This window comes from Meriones unguiculatus, chromosome 1 (genome assembly GCF_030254825.1).
Source record: "Meriones unguiculatus strain TT.TT164.6M chromosome 1, Bangor_MerUng_6.1, whole genome shotgun sequence".
Lineage (NCBI taxonomy): Eukaryota > Metazoa > Chordata > Mammalia > Rodentia > Muridae > Meriones > Meriones unguiculatus.
Genome location: NC_083349.1, coordinates 181,265,837 through 181,290,171, shown reverse-complemented (window position 1 = coordinate 181,290,171; position 24,335 = coordinate 181,265,837). Strand labels below are relative to the sequence as shown.

The 24,335-nt window shown below is 52.7% G+C and overlaps 1 protein-coding gene across 2 annotated transcripts in view; it reads right to left on the bottom strand.

The window, feature by feature from the left end:
• Dscaml1 (DS cell adhesion molecule like 1) overlaps positions 1-24,335 on the bottom strand; it is a 309,575-nt gene that overhangs the window by 50,406 nt on the left and 234,834 nt on the right. The window contains exons 7-11 of one of the 2 annotated variants that reach the window (XM_060373045.1): positions 23,861-24,157; positions 21,873-22,145; positions 12,731-13,009; positions 12,228-12,347; positions 11,168-11,344 (exon numbers count right to left, since the gene is read on the bottom strand). In XM_060373045.1, coding sequence (XP_060229028.1) covers positions 11,168-11,344; positions 12,228-12,347; positions 12,731-13,009; positions 21,873-22,145; positions 23,861-24,157 — 1,146 coding nt within the window. The remainder of the gene's footprint in view (positions 1-11,167; positions 11,345-12,227; positions 12,348-12,730; positions 13,010-21,872; positions 22,146-23,860; positions 24,158-24,335) is intronic. The other variant, XM_060373051.1, reaches the window with a different exon arrangement.

The window sequence follows — 24,335 nt, the reverse complement described above, 5'->3', positions numbered from 1 at the left end:
CACACACACACACACACACACACACACACACACACACACACACCCCTGTGGTCCTCTGTGGTAGCAAGCTCACCGTGTGACAGCGTATTTGGTGTGCTTTTCTCATGAGTGACCCCCTTCAGAGGGACTCTGAGCTATTGTCTCCTACAGTGTGGCCCAGTCCCCACTTGCTTCCCTACCAGCTCCATGGTCTCCTCGGCACCTACAGTGCTCTGAGTGCGGTAAGTAATTGCTTCATGTTCAGTCAGCTCTCCTGACACCAACCACCGGAAATGAGTCTCATTAGCCCCATTCTTCAGACAGGGATCTGAGGCTTCCAGCAGGGCTGTCCTCCCTGAGCTGTGGTGACAAAGCTGACCGTCTCTTGCCATCTGTCTCCCCGCCCTCCTCGCTCTCCATCTCTGGCTTTCAGAAATGGGGTTGGGTTGTCACTAAATAGTGTGGCCTCTGTGTACTTGCTGGGGGTGAAGGAGGAACCTCAGTTTTAGGGTCCCAGACAGAAGTGGGAGTGACGGTTAAGCACAGGATAGAGCCCTGGGTGGATATGGCAATGGCAGCCTTGGGAATACCATGCTGGTCCCTTCAGGTGGGAGATGACCCTGAGAAACTTCTGGTGGGCAGCAGGCCCATCTGCTCAAAGCCATTCCTGTGCCATTAAGAGACACCCAGGTGTCCAACATGGGACAAACGGTGGTGGAGGGCACAGCAGCACCCTTCCCTGACACAGTCACATGGGGCTACTTCTGCAAGGCTCCCAACTTGACATGGTCTGCATGCTCTCTCCTTGGTCTGATGGGAAGAGTCCTGGGCAGAAGTCTCCGTGGGCCTCAGCCTGGCACATATCTATGAAGAGGAAGCTCTGTGGTCATCTGTGACCCCCAGGCAGCTTTGATGGGCCAGGGAGTTCCTGCCACTGCCAGTTAGGCCTGTGGACTATCTCTTCCTCCTGGCCCCATGGGGCCTTACTGGCAGGTGCAGCAGAGAGCAGAGAGGGGCCTAGATGAGAGGGGAACTGATTACAGAGCACGGACATTCCTCCCTGAGATCCAGGGCCCTCCCGGGCCAGCAGCCCAGAGAGAGGAAATCAATTTCAGAAACAGGACAGTTGTCAGAATCCGATGTTACCGGTTCCATCTGTGAAATTACTCCCAGGCTGGCTCCTGTTGCCCCTGAGGTCTTGCTTGGATCAGCTGCTATTTACATTTTAATTTGATGTGAGAGGCCGATAGATTCTTAAAACACCATGAGACAGCCGTTCACCTCAGCACCCACATGCTTTGCCATCAGTCTCAGGCTTAGAGGTAAATTTATTTTTTATTTTTTAATTTTTGAACAGGGCCTCTTTTCTATTCTCTCTGACTATCTTGGAATTCATTATATAGATCAGGCTGGTCTCAAACTCACAGAAATCTACCTGTTCCTACCTCCCGAGTGCTGGGACATAGGCTTTTGAGTGCTCAGACATCATACTACGGACTAAACTTTGCCAACCTGGCTGCTTCAGGGGAAGCTGGATTAGAATCTGTCGCCCTGCCAGTATGGGCCCTCAGAGAGGCTAAGTGATCTGTCTGAAGTCACACCATGGTGATCTGCAAGGAGGAAACCGAGCCTCTAACAGTTCACTGCGCCCTTTCCTCTAGTGTCAGTCCAGACTTCTCCTTGCTGGTTGTACCCTGCATGAGTTTTGGGAAGAGTACAGAAGAAAGTAGAAAACAGGAGGTGGATGGGTATGTGGGGGATGAAGGCCAATACTTATGGCCTGGGGTTGGGGCAGGAGTGGGGACCATGAGACTGGCTTCCTCTGCATGTGGCTCCCTCCCTCTCCCCTACAGTGATGGGAGCTCAGCTGCAGTTTCTGACAGCCCTCAAGCCACTAGGGAGGGAAGCTGCAGCTATGAATACCCAGCGGAGAAGAGCCGCCCTGCGGGAAGAATGGGAAGAAACTGGTGACAGCGGCTTGGTTGTCGGAGGCTGTGAAGCTAACAACGAGGCTCTTTGGTGCCAGTCACAGAGAAAACTTGATTTGACTGAGGGCTTACCATGCACCAGGCACTGGGAATGAAGATATTGAGTCCTTACAGATGGAGAAACTGAGGTTTGGAGAAGTAAATAGGCTATGGTCACACAGCTAGTAACTGGCAGAGTCAAAGTCTGGCCCAGGGCATTTTGGAATCCCACTGGCCCTGTGATATTGGACAGAGGAAGAGAATGAAGCAGGGGTTGGAAAGTAATATACCAGGGCTGTGGTGAACGATGACTTGAGGAAATAGGAATAGCCTGGAAATGGGGACCAAGGATGACCACTCTGCTCGACCACTCTGCTCTCCCAGATGGCCGTTCTAGGGAGGGCCTAGGCAATTTTCATATCTGTCGACCGTCAAGAACTATTATGAAGCTTAATAACTCCTCACGAGGCATGTAGCTCAGTTGGTTGAGCCTAGCATGTGAGTGAAGCCCTGGGTTCAATCCCCAGCACCACATAAACTGGCCATAGTGGCACAGGAGGCAGGAAGATCAGAAATTAAGGGTCATTTCCAGCTACATAGTGTATTTGAGGGTGGCCTGTGCTACGTGAGGCCCTGCGTCAACAACAAAAGCCAAACCAGTAAACCTATCACGGTGCAGACGGACCACATCTTTAGGGGTTGTGACTTAATGGGTCTGAGCGGGGTCACCCTTGGCCTGGTGGTCCTTACATGGCATAGTAGAGTGCCATAGGGATGGAGGCTTGGTCCTTCCCTTGCTTCAGGCAGGAAGACCCTAAGCCACCCAAATTAGAAGCATGACAACAAAGTCAGTGTTCACCACCACCAAAGTTTTTTTTTTTTTTTTTTCCTGATAGTGCAACTAAAATCTCTCTCCAGCAGTCTCCCAGGTCTTTCTGTTGAAAAGGAGGTCTTAGGGAGATGAAATGGGTTTCTGGATCTACTCTTCTTCACCCTCTGGTAGACTCAGCTCTCAGAGACAGCGGGTGCCCTGGAGCAGAGCTCAAAGCTCTGCACACCCACCCACCACTTTCTCAAGGGAGAAAGTGCTTCCTCTCCTCTCCAGGAGGCTTTCAGAGCCTTTTGTTTTCGAAAGGATTACAGGCAGCCTGAGAGGTGAGGGGGCCTCCTTCTCCTCAAGCCCAGTCTGTTTTCCTTCCCTCCAAAGCCTGTGTCTCCCTCCATGTTAACAAGCTCCCCGACAAGGAGAGGGCCTGCTTGGCAGTGTGAGATAAGCCGCCACAAAGGGGCATCGTTGGCACGCTGGGCGGTGGGAGCAGTTCCCACTCAGCCACTCAGATCAGCCTCAGTGGCAGCCCAGCTCCGCAGGCTTCCCCGGGGACAGCTTGGGAGGGGGTGCCTTCTGGTGCCTGCTTTGTTTCCCCCCACATCCCCGTTCTTAAAGAGCCAGGCTATGGCGTTGTTAATTTGATTGCACCCACCCTGGCTTCCTGTCGCCCCTGATTAAGCAAGCTTCACCTGAAGTGTGAGATTGGTTGAAACTGTGCGATAGCAACCAGCCTGGCCTCGGTGAACAGGCAGAGAGGAATTTGGGGAGCGGCAGGCCCCCAAGACTCTAGCTGTCCACAGCCCAAGAATGCAGACATTAGGATTCAGGCAGGAAGCGTGTGTGCACACATGCAAAGGGTGCTGGACTCTGGGTCAGTGAGAAGGGTGGGTCCTTGAAACCCCAAACTGTGAGCCTGTCTCTGACGCACGGAGAGTGCAGTGGAGACGCTCAGTTCCCCCAGACTTTCCTCTGTCCAGCTATAAAATGGGACGCTTACTTCTTCCTTTGGCTGCTGGCCAAAGTGTGCAAGAGCAGGGGTGGGGTGGAGGATGGGGAGCCATTTTCCTCACCGAGAGTGCAGGAGTAGGGAGGAGAGTAAATGATAATAATAGCTAACATTTATTGAATGCTTATTATGTGCATGCACCGTGGTTAATGCTTTCCACGAATTAGCTCATTAAACCCCTCCCCAACAGCCCGATGAGGCTTGAAGGGGGAGGCAGTGATGGCTAAAGATGGCCTGGAACTGATAGAGTCCTTTCAGAAACAAGAGACCTGAGCATCTTTCTTTGGTTACTAGGGGAAGGTGTTCTGGGTCATTGATGAGAATACCCCAGAGCTGGAATGTCAAGTGTTTCCTGGAAAGGGCCAAGTAGTTAGTACTCTAGGCTTCGTTGGTCATTGCATCACCAAAGAAGCAATAGACAATAATCTGAAAGGAAGAAGGGGTATGGCCTAGTACTAGCTGTTTAGCTACTGGCTAGATTTGACCTTAGGCCCAGCTTGCTGACCCTTGCTGTGGAGTTCTGAGCACAGGGTCAGATGGGCTTGAGGCTCTTGACTATGAGGGTAGTTGTTTAAGAGGCTGTTTGTATTCAGGACAATGTGGTTGTGGGGTTCTAAGGAGGTTCCAGAAAGTCACTAGCCAAGGGAGATATGGTTTCTAATAAAAGTATGATGAAATGCTCATACTGAGGTTGGTTCTAGTGAGAAGATATATGGAGAAGATGACATGATCTACAGGGAAAAACCATCTACAGAGGCAAAAACTGGAGTGATGTTTCTGTGATCAAGGAGCCCATGATTTGCTGCAATCCCCAAAGAAGCAAGGGTGCTTCTCCAGAGAGCCTCAGGGAAGCAAGTGCAGGCTGTCTCAGACTCTATGGACTATGAGAGAATAAGTCTGTGGTGTTCTGAGACACTTAGTTCTGAGACACTTATTACTTTGTTGTAGTGGCCAGGGAAACTGAGGCAGAGATCTGGAAGTTGCAAACTTAGGGTGATTCTGCTTTCAGTCCGTAAGACTTATTTTCTGGGTCAGGAAGATAACCTGCCAGCCAATTCCATAGTGAATTGAATCCCGTAGGGTCATGAAGGTTAGCACCCAGGTCTATGTCACCCAAAGCACTATCCCAGGCTAACCAATAACCTCTGCTTTGCCATAGCAACCATGCTACCTCTCCATCCAGGTCATCTTTGTGGCTGGTACTGCCATCCCCTTTCTTTAGCTTCAAGCTCTACACTTTCTCCCAGTTCACAAAGGCTTGTCACTGTTCCTTCAAGAAGAAATCCTTCTCCCTCTTCAGTTTCTGATTGGGGTCCTATGCTATTCCTACCCTAGAGGATATGATGCCCACATGTCAGTATTTCTTCCCATCCCCAGTCCCTAGCTGCCACCTTCTGCTTGGGTGCTCTCCTCACTGTCCCCCATGCAGACATCTATCTCAGTGCCTTTGCTTGGGTGCTATTCTCTCTGAACCCTCCTTCCTCCCTTTGCTTGGTCCTCAAGGCTCTACCGGAACACCACCCTTTCCGGAAGCTCTGACTGGTTCTGCTGATCCACTCCAGGCTCTTCCATCTTTCACCCAAGTGATTGCAAAGCTACTTTGTAGTCCATGCCTTTGCCTCTTCTCCTAGAGGCTCGCTGTAGGAGAAGCAACAACCCTATGCTGGATGCTGCCCTGAGTGACACTGTGGAGCTGGGATCCATTTGGAAACTCTTCAGTGCCATGGTCATGGAAACTTTAGGGGCAGGGGAGTGATAATATGTCACCTGCCTCTACCTCTGAGAAGTGAGTGGCCCAGGTGAGGCAGCTGGAGATAAACAGGGAGTGGAGGTTGAATGAGCAGGACCACATCTCCTCAGCAAAACCTCCTCTCTCTGTAAGGACTTAGGTTTCTATGGTGATAAAAGGAGTGGGGCTGGGACAGAAGCTTTTCTTTGCACCAGGTCCCTGAAGGGGCTAGGTCTGGGGCTGTGACAGATTGCTCCTGTTTCAATGACCCTACTGGTTGTCATGAGGTCAGTCAGCTGTTCTACATTTTGTTGGTTGAGATGTATTTTATCTTTCCCATCTCCCTGAAACATCTGGGCACTGGATTCTGAAAGGCAGGACCAGGAATGGGACCAGAGTCTCTACAGGACCCAGTCATTCATGCCTAGAGGGTGAGAGAAAGTGAATGGTGGTGATCCCCGTGTCTCAGTTTAGCCAGGGCACAAGAATCAGGAGCACATCTCCTGGTCAGGCCTTTCCTGATCTCTGGGTGCTTGTTATTTCTTCTCAGTGTGTTTGGAGGCTTCAGACTCCTGGGAGCTTTGCTGACTCCCTGCTCTTCTGTGGAGAAGGCCCAGGGGTGAATGGAAGTTACAGCCCGTCCTCGCTTCTGCTTGACGAAGCACAAGACACCGTGTTGCTTCTTATTCTATGAAGTCGGGAAATCAATAAGGCCAGAGAGGCCACGGGCTAATAATTGCCATGGAAGTCATCAACCCTTCCTTCTCTCACCAACATCCAGGGAGTCCTCTACCCTTGCCTGCAGAAGAGACTCCCTGGCTTAGCACAGGCCGTCCTGAGGCTGGGTAGCTGAGGCTGACCAATGGCCATTACCAAAGGGGAGAAAGGGCTAGTAACAGACTCCAAATCCCACAACTGTGTTTGTGAGTGGGGGTGGTGGCTCAGTGCCCCAATCTGGGCCCCATGTCCTGCCCAGCATGCAGTTTTCTGCCTTCTCTTCACACCGCTAGCAGATCCAGTAGAGGGTCTGCCCTGATCCCTCTCAGGAACTCATAGGACCAAGGGAAGAGCTGGGGAGCCACCAGTGATGCCAGCGTGACCAGACCTGCACGCAGCGCCAGATGGGAAGAGGTCTAGGTCTGTGTGAGGTGCTGGGATGCAGTTCACGCATGGGGAGGAGCCCAGAGTAGCTCAGAGATAGTGAAGAGTGAGGCCCAACCACCAGGAAAACACAGGAGAACCCTGGGCTGCTCTGCAGTTAGACCTCGCTGTAGCTCTGTTTATTACCTGTTCTGAGTGGAGCATTATGACATCCCAACCTGTGTGTTCTGGCATCGCTCACAGGAACTGCAAATGGTTTGTTTAGGTTGATGGTCCAAGCGAGGGAGGGGAGACGTCAAAAGAGGCATTGGGGAGACTAGAAAGATGGTTCAGGGGTTACAAGCACTAGTTGATCTTTCAGAGGTCCTGGTTTAATATCCAGCATCCACATGGTGGTTAGTCTATGACCAGTTCCAGCGGGTCCAGCATCCTCTTTTGGCTTATGTGGGTATCAGGCACACAAGTGATGCAGAGACAAACATGCAGGCAAAATACCAATACACATTAAAATCAAAACAGAACAAAACATTGGGCAGTTTGGAGGCAGGCCATCCGAGTCTGTACTGGAAATACGGTCAGGCCTTGGATTTGTGGTGTCTGGGTGTGGCCATTCCCTTGGTTCATTGACTCCTATCCCTGTGGGAGGGGCAACGGTTCTATTACCAGGACACACCCTTTCTGTCTGATAAGAGTTGCTGTCATTGGTTGATTTTGGACAGGGGCGGTTCTGGATCACAGATCGTAGAGTTGCCTTCGCTTCCTAAGTTTTTGCACCTTGGAACTATTGGTCAGCTACAGCAGGTATGCTGATTTACTGCAGCTCGAGGGCTTCCCTGGGTCAGGCTGGCTCCCTCCACCCACCCACCTCCACTAGGGTCCAGTTCCTTCCATCTGACTTCCTGTGATGCAGGTGTGTGGGAGCTGAGGGCCCTCGGAGCTCACTTTAATTGGCCTGACATTTTGCTAAACAAACAAATCAAAATTCAAACCAAACAAAAAGCCCTTCTGGGTTTAATTGGCCATGGGCTTTGTCTGTGGCTCAGTCACTGGGGTCTTCAGTTAGGTGGAGGGAGCCTGGGGCAGGAAGAGCACCTGTCTAATAAAGGCGTGTGTGGGGGGAGGGAGCTGGCACTGCCACATGATGGTGGCATCAAAACACAGCTCCCTCCCCCCCCCCCACGAAGCAGTTTGGCTTTGTACCTGCCTCTTGCTGAAGAATTCTCTTTGAAGATGATTTCTTTTCCTCTCTGTGTGTCAGGTGGAACAGCAATAGCTTCCTTCTCCTTTTGGTCACTCTCTCTCTCATTTTTTTTTTTTTTTTAATTTAAAAAGGAGATTAAAGGTAGTCCTGCAGACATGGTATTTTCTTCTGCTAATTGTGTGTATTTTCAATCAAGTCCTGGGAGGCAACAGCCTGGTGCTCTAAAAAGACTCCACAGGCTGCTGGCATTACAGCTGGCTGGGTGGAGGTGGCATGGCTCAGCTAAGGACTGGGTTTTCTAGTTTGAGTAAATTCTTCTTTTATGGCTGAGGAAACCAAGACCCAGAGGTAGGAGGAAGAGGAAGGAAGGGGTGGCTGGCGGTCTAGTCTGTGGACATGACTATGTGAGTCAATGGCCTGATCCACCGTCTCAGGTTCTGTGGAAAGGAACTATTGCCAGTTCTCCCCCCATGGAGGATGTGGGGAGAGGATCATAAAGTGCCACAGGGGTAGGACTGGGCTCACGGATTCACTGGCCTAGCCATTCCAAGGCTTGGGTGTCAAAGAGGAATGGAGGCCTCTCAGTAATTGTCTTCTGGGGCATCCAAAGACTTGGACAACTAGTTTCCTGCTCCTCCAAACTCTTGGCGCCCTGGTTGGGCTGGATGGCTTCAGATGTCAGTTGGACTGTGTTACGGGATCCGCAGGGGCCTGGCAGAGTAGTGTGAGCGCCCATGGAGTCTCACAGGGGAAAATGACATGTGAGTTAGTAAGGCCCACTCTCATGTGCACGCTGTCCAATCAGATGGAAACCCAGAGGACCAAAAAGGCAGAGGACACCGAGTCCCCCTCTTAGAGCAGGAACACCGTTCCCCTCCTGCCCTTGGACACCAGAGCTCTGGCTCCCTGCTCTGACGGACAGAGTCATAGCACTCTGGATTCTCCGGTTGTGAGTTTTTTGCTCTTGACTGAGCCATGTTACCAGCACCCCAGGGGCTGTTTGCAGATGCCTAGTTGTGGGAGGTCATAGGTCCCATTAGTTTCTGTCATAGTTCTCCTAAGGAAGCCCCTTTATCCACCTACCATCTGCCTACATAGCTGCCCCTTAAACCCCCTGGGAACATAAGCTCCCTATTTCCAGCCCCTAAACCAACCCTTGCTAACAGTGTGACCAGAGGAGTACCCGTTTCAAGCACCGTATAAACTGCTGTCGACCCGTAGTCTTACTGAAACCTCACTAGTGAGAAAAAGTACACATGACCCCCAAACACAATGGGGTGATCCTTGAGAAACCTATGATAAGTCAGAAGTACTTTAAGCTAAAATATGTTGAATGACTCTTAACCTAGTATGTCTGGTGGGACACGGAGGGGAGGGAAGGCGAAGGAGGGCAGGAGAATAAAATGCAGTATGCTATGGTGTTAGGAGGTATCTGATGAGCTTCCTACCTTAACACAGTGGGCAGGTGTGTCTCTTGTTTGCCTTCATGACCTTGTAGCTAAGTGGACACATCTGTCACTGCTGTTGTCTAGCATTGGGAAAGTGTACTAGACCATAATATCGTTAGCCTGGAAAAGGACCAAACTTGAATTTTGGAGTATAGCTGTTACTGACTGTATATTACTATTGACTCATGGTAAAAGTTGAAAATTGTGAAGTTGAAGGGGAGTGTGTGGTGGCTTTGCTGGGGAGAAAGGCTGGCTAGAGGACAGACAGCCTATGTTAGGACCAAGAGAGGGAAGCAGGGAGGGGAAGGAGGGACAGAAACAGCCACATTCTGCCCTGATTTGAGAGTGATGAGGGAAATCCCATCATTCTCTAGGAGGGTTAATCTCTCTCTCTCTCTCTCTCTCTCTCTCTCTCTCTGTGTGTGTGTGTGTGTGTGTGTGTGTGTGTTCTGATACCACAGAACTGTTTCCTCATTTTGGGCTGGCCCAGTAAACACTGAGTATCACAGTCCCCAGAGGAGAGGTGACCGTCTTGAAGTTCAGCCCTACATGAGCCAGGTCTCCTCCCACAGTGGACCCCTGTGCTGTGGAGAGATGCGCCTCCTGCTGACAGCGAGGAAAGGGGATGAACTGGAAGGTCCAGGGGAGCCACTCTTCCCTGTGGTTCTCCCTGGCTGAGGGACATAGATTGATTGCCTGGCTTTACTAAGGACAAAGTGCTCTTTGATGGTGGGAGGGACGCTGCTCCCAGCACGGGGATTCCGCCTGGGGGCTCCCTCAGCATCGATCTCTTGGCAGGGCTTCCCTGTCTGGATAAAGGCCCAGGATTGTTGGTGGAGGGAGCTCCCAGGAGGCGCAGGGCAGACTGCACATGGGCCATACAGCTCCCTGCAGCTACTGTAGAGGGATACGGAAAGAATTCCACCGGTGGCTGCATGTGGGCCCCATCAGGGCCACATTGGCTGCCTGACATACACAACATCCCTGGGCTATGATGTTATCTTTGTAGACAGGGAAAAAAAAATATGGTTTAATAAGGTCAGATGTACTTATCAGAGTCACATAGTAGTGACGTCACAACCATCAGAATCATACTTGGCTGTTGTCACCTCCACCCTCCAAAGTCTGTTTCCTGACGCAGGGCCACAAAGAACACCTGTCCTGAAGTGGTTCTCAGGAGTCCACGGTGAAGGGTCCTAAGCCTGTAAAGCCCACCCAGCATGAATGGCTGCTGTGGTGCTTACAGAACCCAGGGAAGGCAGATAAACAGCAGCCTCCAGGGCCAGGACGGCAGCTCTGGCTCAGAAATTCAGACACCATTCCTAGAGTTAGAGTTAGCGGGTTGTGCTGCCCCTACACCCTTCTGCTTAGCCTCAGTCTCTGTGCTATTTGAAATGGTTTTATGAGGTTTGTAAGGTGGGAGCGGACCTCTATGATAAGTGGGGAGACTAGAACACAGGGAGACAAAATGGCCTTCCAAGGTTACACGGACCGTTAGATAGACAGAACCAGGAATCCATTTTTCCAAAGGCTTTACCTACACAGTGGACGTGGCATCTTCCTTTTGAGGTTGTAAACAGGTTGTACACAACTATCTATGTGTTAAGTGGCAGGAAGTAGTTGTTTGACTTAGGTATTGGGGCTGAATTGCCAACTGACAAGTAAATTGCACAGTTACCATACAGCTACGACGAACTGCGTCCTTAACTTGAGACAGGCCAGAGGGTGCCTTTGTTTTGGCTAAGCATCCCCTGAAAGCCCCCAGGAGGCCTCAGAGCTCACCTCTGAGCAACCTTGTTGTTTTTGGACAAAACAGCAGAATCCCGGGGGAAGGATGGGCAGGCATGGGAGAGCCCAAGACTGGCCTTGGTGGGCCTTGGCAGGGCTGGGGTGGGAGCAGGACTCACTCTTGACGGTGAGGAACATGGCCTTGCTGATGTCTGTGCCCACGCCGTTGCTGGCCTGGCAGAGGTAGTAGCCGATGTCCTCTTCCAGGACGTGGCGTATCAGCAGGGAGCTGTTGGGCAGGATCTGGATGCGGCCGGTGAGGGGCACTGGGTGATACTGCTGGGGGTTCCCACTCCCTGGAAGGAGGCAGCAGTTAGGAGGTGCAGTTGGAATGGGCTGGGTGTGACCTAGGGCCTTCAGAAAGGCCTGCTAGGGCTTGCTTGCCCATCTGTGGCCATTTCGCAGCCACCCACAGTCATGCCATCCCACAGTATTGGCACCATGGAGTTCCTACTGCATGGCATGAAATACCCTCAGAGAGCTCTGGCCCTGACCTGGCTCGGAGGCATGGAAACAGTCAGGGAAGTACCTCACGCAGAGCCCACCTTGTCACTGAACTTGCTGACACAAATTCCTGGGACAGGAAGAAAGAGCCATCTTTGGTCAGCTTGGCAATAGGCCAGGAGAAGACAGAGTTCTCCTCTGACAGTTGCCTGGCCACATGCAGCCATGCCTGGGGAAGAGGCTGTCTTCTATGGAGTACCCCTGTACCCCTCCAATCTCAACATCAGCCATGGATACAGACAATCATATGGTGCCCAGTAAGATGCCAAATGTCTCTTTGTGATGAGGCTGGGCTGGGAGAGGACCCCAGGGCAGGCAGGACAGGGTCGGGGAAGCAATGCAGACTAGAGTTGCAGGAGGTCAGGCCGTGTGGGCAAGAGGAAGTTTGGTGGCTGTGAATGTAGTTCAGTGGTGGGGGGCTTGCCAATGATGCATGAGGCCCTTGGTTTGGCCTCACCATCACAATAAGCACACAGGATTTGGAGTCAACCTCATTCTGTCCCTCACCCTGGCTTGGCTGAGAATGACTTCTAGACCATCTGATGCAGGGGTTCCCCAAGCTCAGAACTCAGTACTTCTCCCAGGGCTAGGAGCTGCATGTAAGAACAGGTCCCATGCCCATCAGAGAAGCCTCCAGGTTTTCCCTGCTCTTCCAACAGATGCTGTCTGCCTCACCTTTGGCATGCTTCCACATGACCTTGGGTGGTGGGTAGCCATCTACTGAGCAGTTGAGCACACCAGCCTTGCCATAGATGCCATCCTGGTTGTTGGGCTGCACCACAAACCGAGGGGGCACTGTGGAAAGAAGGGAAGCAGGGAGAAAAGAGGCTTAGTCTCTACCAGGTCCCCTAGGTTTTGGGGGCCTCTTCCAGTAGGTGTCAGTCCTTCTTGGATCATTGCAATGTTGGGAGCAGAGAACCTTAATGTAAAAAAATGTTGAGAGCTCTTGTAAGCCCTGTGGTGGGAACTCAGAGTTCTGAGTCCCAAACCTGACTGTGCCCATGGCTGACCATGGAAGGATGCCCTCCACTCCAGGCCTGAAAGTAAGAGGTTTGGGTCTCTCTGTCCTTAAGAACCCAGCCAGAGCTAGCTTCCCAAGAGCCTGCAATTCTAACCGGAACTCTAGAGTGATGCTCTTGGTCTCCCACCCCTTCCTGGGACTAGCCTGACCCGCTCACCACGCACGACGAGCTGGCGCTCCCTGCTCACGGTGGCTGCTGCGTTGCTGGCAATGCAAGTGTAGTTGCCATTGTGCTTGAGGGAGACGCTGGAGATCTGCAGGGAGCTCATGAATTCCTTGCTCTCAATGGTCACGCCCGAGCCTGAGATGATCACCTGTCCGTCCTTTCTCCAGGTGATGCGGATGGGCATGTCCCCCGAGGACACCACACAGGGGATGTAGAGCAACTGGCCGATGGAGGCAGGTGGGAACTCGAAAGGCTGGATCAGAGGGGGCACTGGGGGACAAGGAGATGCTAAGGTCAGGTGCACTTGCTCACCCTGGCCAGTTGTCCTACTTGGGGGCTCTGGCTTGCACAGACCCTGGGACAGGCCTGGAATTCAGCTCCCCAGGTTTCTGGAAATTCATTCTCCTCTGAACGAAGCTTGTTATGGGCATCCCCTGGTGCCCTGGCTCTTGTTCCCCTGTACACCCCGGCCATGCCTCCCTGTTTCTCCCTTAGCCTGTCCAGCTCTTAGGTAGGTCCTTGAATTTGACTCATGTGCTTCCTGACCCACTGTTCAGCTTGTGTATCAGCTTGTGTTCAGCTTGGCAGTTATCCCCTAGCCCTCTGGGTGCCTGGGGTAGACAGAGATGAGGCGTCCTGGGTGTAAGTGAGGAAGGCCTGTGTAGGTTTTCTCCCTTCCCTTTCCATGACAACTTGCCTAAAACCAGATGTGACCAAACCAGGTCCTGTCATGGCCCTCCCCCTGGCAATCAGCTTGTAGAAACATCAGCCATGGTAGACAGCTTGAGGGGTCTCTCACTTTACAGATAGGAAGGCAGGTTCAGAGGAATGGTAACTGAGATAGGTGATGGGAGGTGACACTGGGACTTGAATCCTGATCTATCTGCTCTTCAAGTCAAGGCTCTTTTCGCTAAGCAGCGTTGCTGTCTCCTGAGAAAGACCAAATATTCTTACGGCAGCCCCTTTGTCTCCCTAGGTGTGCCAAAATTGAATAGGGAGCCTCTTTTCCATCCAGATGGCCACATGGATAGACTCCTTGGGCAGAGCTCTCTGCCCTCCTCTCAGCCCCTGGGGTGTGGGTGGGGGTGAGGGGTGAGGAGTGGGGTGGGTTGGGACCACTGTCTGCAGCCTGAGTCTCTGGGAGATGGATCCTCCTCTCTCAGCACTGGCAGGAGCATCAGCCATTATCTTTATGATAACTCAATTAGGTGGCAGCAACTTTCCCAGCTCATGGGGGGAGAGGAGAGTGAAGGAGACAGACAATTAGCTTAACAAGGATGAGCATGAGTAGATGAGGTCTCCTTTCTGCAGTCGAATAATTAAATTACAAGGCTGCCCACGGTCCTCAGCCTTCTCCCAGGCTCCAGCCCACCCCTCTTCTGAAGCCAGTGATGCTATTCCACCACAGGCCTACTCAGAGCCACAGCCACAGCAGAGAGCACAGGCAGGCCTTGCAGACCCACCATAGAAGGCAGCCAGATGTGCACATAGAAAGCTGTCTGGATCTTTTCCAGTGGGGTGGGGTAGGGTGGTGCTGTTTCTTGACCAAAAGCTGCTGGTCTGGAGGATGTGGAGGTTAGGAGGGTACTGCTGCCAGGACTCCTATCAGGGGCCCCAGCAGAACTTCTGGGGCCACCCACACCTTCCCTCCACTCCAACTAGGGGGTCTATCATCATGACTTTCCATGCCTGGCATGCTCTCCTTCACTGCTATCAGCTCCCCATCCACTAGCCAGCTTTGACCCATCTGATTCCATACCTGCCTTGGCTTTGGCCAGGTCCTAGGCCCTAGCCAGATATCCTAGGGTTCTGGTCATTGGTCAAATCAATACAACCTTGTTATTGGCTGGGGTGGGACACTGCCCCCTCATTCTGTGGGAGGTTGACTGGGACATGGGGATCTCTACATAAATTTCTCTGAAACTCAGGCTCTAACAATGGTCCAATGCTCTTTACTGAGACTTCCCCGAGAGACTCCTCTCCTTAGATTATTGTGACCCCCATTGTGTGTGTGTGTGTGTGTGTGTGTGTGTGTGTGTGTGTAACACCTAGGCCCCTAGACCTCCTCGGGCTTTTGGTAGAATTTCTTCTGAAAGCCAGTGTAGGCCTGACTGCCACCATCTCCCTGGGCTTGGAGCTAGGACTTGAATAACAGGAGTATTTACTGGGTAGAGATTGTAGGCACCCAATAAATGCTCATCAGATATGTAGGTAAGTGGACATATGTCCAGATATCACCTCTCAGGGTGATTTCAGGAGTTCTGTGTGGTGGACCAGGAACGGGGCTGACATAGAATGAGGGTTCATCTTGAGTAAGAGGTACCCTAGCTTCTCTCTGGGGGCCGCTGTTCTGTGAACATCTCTGGAGCTTCCCTTTGGTCCTTCCTAAGGCCAGGCCTTTTGGCTGTAGCACTAACCCAGCTCTTAGGATTGAAGAACCTTTGGACTGTGAACAGGGGTTTGTGTCGGCAGTGACACTCCAGGAGCTGGAGAGTAGGACACATGACCAAGGTACGGCTAGTCTGATTCCAGGGGAGACAGAGCAAGAAGACAGAGACAATGTCACTGGGCAAGGGGCTTTTGCTCAGCATGGGGGACTGTCCATTAGTAAGCGGGGATTTAGAGAGTCGTGTAAGTTACTTAAGACCAGTTAATTCATTAGTTAGCCAATTATGTAATATTTATGAAATGCCTGCCCTGTGAAGGCATTAGCACTCTGTGGATGAGGGAGTCAGGACCCTGCCCAAATTGGGAGAGGTAAGACCCTGGTCTTTGTGATGACTGGGCCAGTGACCCCTAGACACACAGACACTGGACTCAGGTGCCCTCTGGGGATGACTGAAGACTCAGGGAGTCATGACCATTTGAGCTGACACACATGCTTACAAAACAGTACACAAGATGAAGGAAGAGGGCAAGGCTGAGCCAAAGGGCAGAGGCCTCTGAGGACTGTCACTCTTTTCTAGTCAGGGGAAGGGCATGCAAGAGCACCTGAGAGGCCACTGAAAAGCAGCAGCCAGCACCCATGCTGGGGGTTAGTTACACGGGTAGGGTGCAAGGCTCCTTTGTGTCCTGTGTCAGATGAGCAGACAACTCCTCAGAGGTCCGGCACAGCAGGTTGTCCCCCTGACGTGGCCGGGCCACCGTCAGGTCCTGCATGCCACAGTGGCAGAAGCTCTTTCACCCCCACATGCAGCTGTTTGCCCTAAATTGAAATCGTCCCTTCTAGAGGAGGAACAGATGCTTATAAAAGCAGGAAGATTCACGAGGCCCTCCCCAAGGTTGTAAAAGCAGCTGACAATTGCTGAGCAGGGGTAGACTTCCTCCTGCTGAGCTTCAGGGGTGCAGCTTTCCTGACGTGGGTGCTCCCGTGAGTAACCCTTTCCCTCTGTTTTGGTAAATAATACCAATAAACTCCCTGCTTCACTGAGCCAGGCATGAGTGTAATAATTCCTTTGGTCTGTTATTGCTCCATGTGTGTTAGGGGGCGGGGGGCAGACATTTGTTCACTTGGCTAAAGAAAAGTCATACAACCCCTCTGCAGATGGTGGGAGGGCCAGGGCTTCTTGGGGGTGGGGGAGGACTCCACAGCTCCAGCCTGGCATTTTGACAACCCTCAAGTCCAGGATGGGGGGGGGGAAGAAAACCAGGGTTTCTGGCTGTTGCTGGTTAAGCCCAAGAAGACTTCGGTGGGCAAGGAGATTCTCAGCAGTGGCAGGATATTTGACAAGAACGTGTGATTTTTTTTTGGGGGGGGGAACTCTGGAATCCTAGAGAAGAAGACCTGCCACTTAGCTATGCCATCTCTAAGCTTGGGGACAGGTGCTCATAGACTCTGTGTGCCATCTTTCCCCTGGGGAACCAATTTTTCAGGAGTTGGGGGGAGGGTCTCTGACCACCTGCTTTATCATCAGCAACTGCCGTCACAGGCCTCTTGTGCCCGTGTCCCTACGCTATTGCAGTAGCTGGCCTGGAATGTCATAGAACCGGGGGCAGGGTACCACCCTCATGCTGGGGGCCAGAGGCTAGAGTGTCTACAAAGAGGAGGCAATTGTGGCAGTTCGTGCAACATCTGGCCACCATAAAGCCTTTATGGGTACTTGTTCAGAGTGTCATGCGGTGCTGACCACCAGCCCGGCCCATAAATGCTTTACGGCATCTCTTATCATCTGTCATCGAGGTTGAGCCTTTTATTTACCGCACCTGCTTGCAGAGTGAACACTGTGGGGAGCCAGAGCCTCTCTCTCCACCCAGAGAGATCTATGGCTGTGGCCAGGGCATCTGAATTCCAGACTCTGTTGCTTTCTCAAGCAATCATGGGCAAGTGGCCTTGTCACAAGCACCTGACCTCTGCCTGAGCCTTGGTTTCGGTCAGGGGCAGAGAAAGGAAGATCACTGAACCTGGAGCCTAGCTTAGCTAGCTTAGCTCCAGGTCCAGCGAGAGATCCTGTCCCTCGGAGATAGAATAGTGAGCAACAGAGAAGGACACCTGACATCCTCTTCTGGCCTCCATATGCATGCAAGCACATATGACGACACACACAAGTGTGCATGCAACACACACACACACATACACACACACACACACACACACAGACACACACACACACCAGACACAAAATGGTGGAGGCAGGGCAATTAATTTCACAAGCGTGATGCTGAGTTTCCGGTTTCAATAAATCTAATTATTCTAAGAACAAGCACGACTTACTTCAGGTTTTATCATAACCACCCCTTCTTGGGAAGGCCTTCCCCGACCACAAGGTCCCTCCCTCCTGGAACCCTAATATTCAGTCCCAATTTAGATTTAATACTACGCATTGTACATATTACCTGTTTATCCCTAAGACAAAAGCTCCTGAGTGCAGCTGTGTTGGTGAAACAGAGCTATCACGGGAAACATAGTAGGTGCACAGCCACTGAGTGAATAAACACGCTGCCCGTGCTTCCCCACCCTTCATCACCTTCACCACCACCATCACCAGCCCCATCTGTCCCCAAAGGAGGTTGATTGCTCTGTGTTCCCAAGGAAACCTGGCTGCCAGCGGAACACTCTCTGACAGGGTGTCATGGTAGAAACAGGCAGTTCTCCTTCTCGGGGAGCCTCTGGTGCCCCCTGCCTGTGGATTCCAGCAGGGCTCCTTCTGAACCACCTCCGACAATGGCAGCCATTCAGGCAGGTGGGTAGCTTATATACGTGGATCGTAGAACCTCCCACTCCAAACCACTCATGGGACTGGGAGAGGGATTCCTCCGCCCCCAGGAGCCTCCTTCAGCGACAGCCTGGCTGAAGCTATGTGTCGACTAGATTGGGGCATGTGTATGGGGCTGAGGTAGGGGCATTGGAGGTGAGTGTGTGGGGCGAGTGCCCTCTTTCTCTGGCTTGCTCTCTGTGAGGGCTTGGCATGTCCTCAGTCTAGTCAGAGTGTGCCTTGGGCCCTCAGTCTAGCTGCAGAGGCTCTCAGAGACTCCGCTGTGGGGTGAAGACATTTCTCCACTGAACCATTGCCACGAGGCCCCAGTTGCAGGCCCTGCTCTTGGTTCATTGAACACTCAGCCTTTGCACTCAGAGATGATTTTATGACCCGTTATTTTTCAGCTGCTGAGGACCCCAAAATCACCAAGTCTAGGTCGGTTCTGGATGCTCCCCTCTTAGCATCCTGCCAAATAGTTTCTGTCCCGAAGTCCAGGGACAAGCGCTGCCTCCCTGCAGCCGGCTCCCCTCTCCATCCAGTGCTGCATGTGCCAAGCCCAGGAATCCCTCAAAGCACCGTCTTCCCCCTCTTCTTCACTCCCACTTCTCCTTCCATGCTGTGCCTGGCGGGAACTCTTGAGCAATGTTTCATAGAACCACCCGAAGCTGCCTTTCATGGGTCAGGGATGTCGTTTTACAGGAGGAAGCATTTGTGCACACTTAACTGCTCACACGCATGCTCACGAACCTGCCCCCAGCAGGAGCCCGCCAGCGTGCCACTTTGGACACTGGACTGTGAGAGTGCTTTGTACACACGTGTGCATGTGTCCACGGGTGTGTGCGCACGTCGGGTATGTTCTGCTCTTTCTTGGCTCACTGATTGGAAATTTCATTAGCAGACAAGCAGTCCCCAGAAGGAATGGAGTCAGCAGTTGTTTTTTCCAGCTCACGAAGCAGCACTGGTTTGGCCGCACCTGGTTCACCAGTCTCGGCCCCACAGAGAAGCGTGGGGAGGGGGCTTAGCATACCCTCGCAGGCTTCCGGTGCCTGTCCCATCCTACCTCACCCTCGTCTGCACTCTGTTCCAGTCTGCTCCTCCGACTTGACGCCCTTTCCAGTGTCCAGTAGCCATAGGGCCTGGAGTGTTGCCCCTGCCCCTGCCCCCACCCCTCCCTTCCTCCCTGGAGTCAGGGCCGCTTGCCATGCCCAGGGGCGCCTGCTCCTCCCCCCTCCTTGGGGAGCTTTTGGAAGGGCACGGCCCCTAATCAAGCAGTGCGATCATAATCAGCTTTGATGGGCTCTTCTGCAAAAGCGCATTCTAATGAGGTGGGGGAGCTGAGCCGGGAAGGGGGGTGGAGGAGCCTAGCTCTCAGCATGGTGGGGGAACTGGCTTCCAGGCCTTTACATGAGTGTCTGGGTTAGTAAGCAAACAGGGGACCTCACTCCTCCTGTGGCTGCATACTGGTATTATTATTATTATTATTATTTTTTTTTTTTTTCAGATTCTGAGGAGGAGGAGCAGGAAGGTTTACACACAAGCTTGTATCACACACAGATAGACAGGCACACAGATACACTGACAAACTGAAAGACAGACACACAGACACTCAGATTCACACAGACACACACAGGTACACCTACAGACACATAGACACAAACGCAGACCCACATACAGACAGAAACACACACATGCATGTGCATACAGACAGACACACAGACAGATATACATATAGATAGACACACAGACAGATATACATATAGATAGACCCAGTCAGACAGGCAGACACACAGGCACACATACACAGACAAACAAATACAGGCAAGCACACAGGCTCTCTCTCTCTTGTGCATGCATGCATGTGCTCGCATACACACAAAGACACACACACACACACACACACACACACACACACACACACACCCTCCACCCCGCTCCTTGGGCCGGGCGAATTTGTTGCTCTATGCTATCACTACAGGTCCAGTGAGTTGCTGAGCCTGAATGCATCAGATTCAATTCATTAGGACTGATCACTCCCTGAATGGGGCTGAATAATTGATGAGCAGAGAGCAGCTTTCAGGATGTTCTGAGTACTCCGAGGCTTGCTGGAGCCCTGTTATTATTATTTTTTCCTTTTAGCTGACAAACTCGGCCAAATGCTTACTGGAGCATTGGGCACAGGGAGCAGAGCGGAGGTTAGATGCTTTAACATGTGATGTTTACACTGTACGCTCTCAGCCCATTGCTTGTAACAGAAATGGATACGGGCTTCTTTGATGCCCAGTGGGGTGGAAGCAGGGCGGGCAGAGCTGTGGCCCATCATTACCAAGTCCATTTTCCCAGCTGTAGAATGGGGATGAGGTCCTGTTTTGTGGGCTCCTGGGCTGCCCGGAAAGAGTACTAGGTGAGGGGACACTCTGGCATCACCACAGCCTAAAGCAGGGCGGTGGCACTGCCAATGTGCATCCCAGCTTGCTTTCTCAGTCCTGAGGTAACCACAAAGCACCCAGTTCTTGGAGCTCACAGTATGGCTTCCCACAAGTTACTCCAACCCAGACTAACGTCTCAGATTCAGTTCAACAAACACATGTCCCTTCTGGTGCTATGACAGGTGGCAGGGTGGGCACACAGGATGCACGTGACCTGGCCCTGAGAACTGCTCGGGGCGAGCCCGATGACAGAAAGGTAAGAAGCACAGGGAGGAGGGCCTCCTCTACCTTTCACTGTCACTGTCTGGTTCCCTGACCTTCCCATCCACTGTATGGTCATTGTCCTCACACATTGAAGGGTCACCACCAAATACAGTTTGTGTCCCCCTCCTCCCCCCAAAAAATGCTTTTTCACCTAGACACCACTCTTCCTGTGCAGAATGCAGTGCCAGAGCCGGAAAGACTTCAGGTCTGAGACCTTCAAGGGCTGCCCGTGTGTTTGGACCCTTCTTGTCTTGGACCCAGGCTCTTGTCCTCCTTCCCGCAGACCTGGCTTTCTCTTCTTGATTAATTGTCCCTCCCCCTCTTTTCTGTAGGATATGGGGGAGAGATCTTTCCAGCTTCCCCTGTTTTTCTGGAGGGATGGATGCCTTCAGGAGGGAAGTCCTCCAGGTGACAGGGGGTCTCAAGGGCACTGTCTCTCTTCTGCCGTCCCCCAAGCACCACAGCTTGCCTCTTTGTTCGTGAGGTGTAGGCTGGGACTGCTGTTTGCACCCTCGTCTGTATCCATCTCTGCTATTTCTTGGTCAGGCCCGACAGGATCCACTTCCCCATCATGCCCCCAGAGTCCACAGGACCCTCACCCCAGGCGATCTCTAGATAACCTCCATGCCTGTGGGATCTCAAAGAATGTATCTGGGGCCTTCATAACTTGCACTGTCCCAGGGCCAAGGGGGCACAGGCTGGTGGCTCACATATCTACTTAATTGAGTCTTTAAAAAAATAATTCTATCTGTAGACTTAGGCCATGGCCCCCAAGAGGGTAACATAGCCCCAAGCACCCACCCCAACCCTTGAGCTTGCTCTACCACGGGCCAGGTGAGCAGGAAGGCTGCGGTGAGCTCGTCCCTGAGTTCTAGGCCTCAGAGAACTAGCAGACGGTCTTTTCCCTGTGTCTTTGCAGAAGCTGGGGATATGCACCTTGTGCCCAGCCTGGAGCCAGGGTGGTTAGTGTGCACTTCCTCTACCCTGGCCTCCTGCCACTGCTCTCCAGCGTGTCCCCACTGAGTACTTGGTGGGCTCGTTCCTGACATCAGAGGCCCAGTGTAGGCCACCATCCCTGGCCTGAGCCTCCTGTCCAGACAGTGTGCTGCCAGCTGCCTATAGCGGAGCCTTCATGCCCCTGAGGTCAGTGCTGTTTTTTCCTACAGGCAGGCAGGCAAAGGCTCCAGGTGGGGTTGGGGTGGGGTGGAGTGGGGTGGGGTGGGGTGGGGCGAGGGGGGCCGGACCTACCTTTGACGGCCACGTGGACGCTCTGGCTGATGGAGAGCTGTGGCTGGATGAGAACACTGCACAGGTACTCCCCCTCATCCATGCCCTTCTGGACGTCTGTCAGCTTGAGAGTCCCGTTCTCGAACACCACCTGGCGATGGTTGTCTGGTAGCAGCAGGGCGTCCTTATACCACTTGATGGAGTAGTAGGGGTAGCCAATGACCCTGCAGTTGATGAGCGTGTCCCGCCCGGCGACCGCTGTGATGTTCCTCATTGCCCGGATGCTGGGGGGTCCTGGGGAGTGTGGGGGAAAGTGGAGAGGAGGGGCAGGTGGCGCCATGAGCCAGTGCCATTCTGTGGTGGGGCTCTTCTCCCTTGCTTGGCCCCTGAGGCTTCCCCATGGGGCAAGAAACGGGGTGAGGGTGGGGGCGGGGCAGTTTGTTTCTCATTTGCAGGGGTCAGGATTGAGGCCCCTGTGACCCCCAGAAATCTCTGTTGTCGTTGTAAAATAGTTGTAAAAAAAGATGTGAGCGACACATATCTAATACAAAAATCTGGTCCCTTAAGGGACTGGATCAGGCTAATCCATAGCCGCAATGGGGAACTCCCAGATTGGGCCATGTGGGTCCTTATTTAGGGAGAAGCTGGGATGAAGGTGTCAATAGGGAAGCAGGGACCTCATGCTTTTTTTCTGCTTGTTCCCACTGCATCTATAACCCCCAAAGAACCTCCCAATTGGTAATAAACTATCCAAAAGGCACCAGGAAGGTCTTGGCCAGGTGAGCCCACATATTGCTTTTCCCAGTCAGGAAAATTGTATTGTGGGTACCTGAGAAAGGGTTGCAAAGTGGGGTTCTGACCACACTGGCTGGGGGTGTGAGTATCCTCAGCAGGGCTGGCTGCCAGGAGCATCACAGGAGTGGGGGAAGGAAGCTTAGAGGCCACCGTGAAGGAACAGTACTAGAGAGTACCATGGAACTCCATACAGGGCAAAACTAGAGTGCCTTTCGGGGCCCTACAGCTCTGTTACTGCTCCAGTTCAGAGAGGGACACAGGGGCTTGGCCAGCTGGTGGGCTCAGACTGGTTACGTGGCGTGGGCGAGCCAGCATAGGTGAATTTAGAATGAATCTCCGTCTCTACCTCTTCCCTGCCTCAGGGCAATTGTTAGCACCCCTGGACCAGTTAACATCCCTGACAGTCTCCCTGTCCTCTGGCCTTGTGTTAGAGGTCATTGGTAGGGTTGAGAGAGGACCAGTCAGACCCAGAGGGCTGCAGAGCGTCTAAAGGACTGCTCTGAGCACATTAAACTGGAGAACTGAGGAAGGGGTGGTCTGCACCTTGTGGACCCCTCTTTAATTTCTGCAGGCTGCCTATCTCCGGCGGGAATCTCCCAACTTGAGCCTCAGTTTCAGTCTCACACTCCTGAAGGCTGGAGCCTTTCGGTGTGATCTCCAGGCCCCTGGTTGCCTACATCTCCTGGAACATCTCAGGGTTAGCTGGGAGCTCACTAGCATTCAAATTGAGTATGCTCTACTTCTGTCTTTGTCCTTTCGAGACCCTGCTGAGGGCTGGCAGATGCTAGCAGGTGCGTAGAGCAGTGGGGGCCCAGAGTGATTTGATGGGGCAGATGGGGACGGGAGAATGGGCAGGTCAGATTGTGGGGGGTGGGGAGAGAGGAAGAAGGGGGGAAGGAAAATGGGGTGGATTCTACCAGACACACATTCACACACAAGAATGGTTGATGAGACTGAGGTGGGCAGAGTACAGTGTGCTGGGGTGGGGAGGAGTCAGAGATAGAGATAGTGACAGACAGAGAGATAGATAGATAGATACAGAGATACAGAGATAGAGCGATACAGATGAGAGACAGAGCGAGGAGAAAGGAAACAGAGAGACGTCCACTGAAATCAAAATGACAGTTACTAAGAAGCACACGAGAATGGTGGTGAGCACAGAGATGGCGAAGGAACTCAAAAGCCTATTCTGATATTTAAATGTGGACAGGCACCTCTTACGTTTATTCGCGCCTGATATTCAGCACTGCCCACCGAGTTCCGCGCTGTGCACCGGTACACGCCCCCATCCCGGATCTGGGGGCCTGTGACGTTCATGTGGCTGATGGTGGTGCCGTCGGACATGGTGTACTGGTTGGTGCGGTGGCTTCCGTCCCGCACGATGGGCTCGTCGTCCAGGGCCCAGGTGACCGTGGGGGGCGGGGCGCCCTTGGCAGCACACATCAGTGAGAACTGCTCCCCAGGGTTGACCACCTTCTCGCTGAAGGATGAAACGACGCGGGGCGTGCCGTCTGCAGGGAGCGAGGAGCCCCCTTCAGGGTCACCGAGTCACAGAGACACTGTTCCCCCCAGGCTAACCCACTCAGTGAGGGGGAGGTGGCAGAGTGGCAGCCAGGATAAAGACAAAGGGCTGTCACGGGGGGGGGGGCCGGCACTACCGTGACGTGAGTGGGGTGCTGGCAAGTGCAG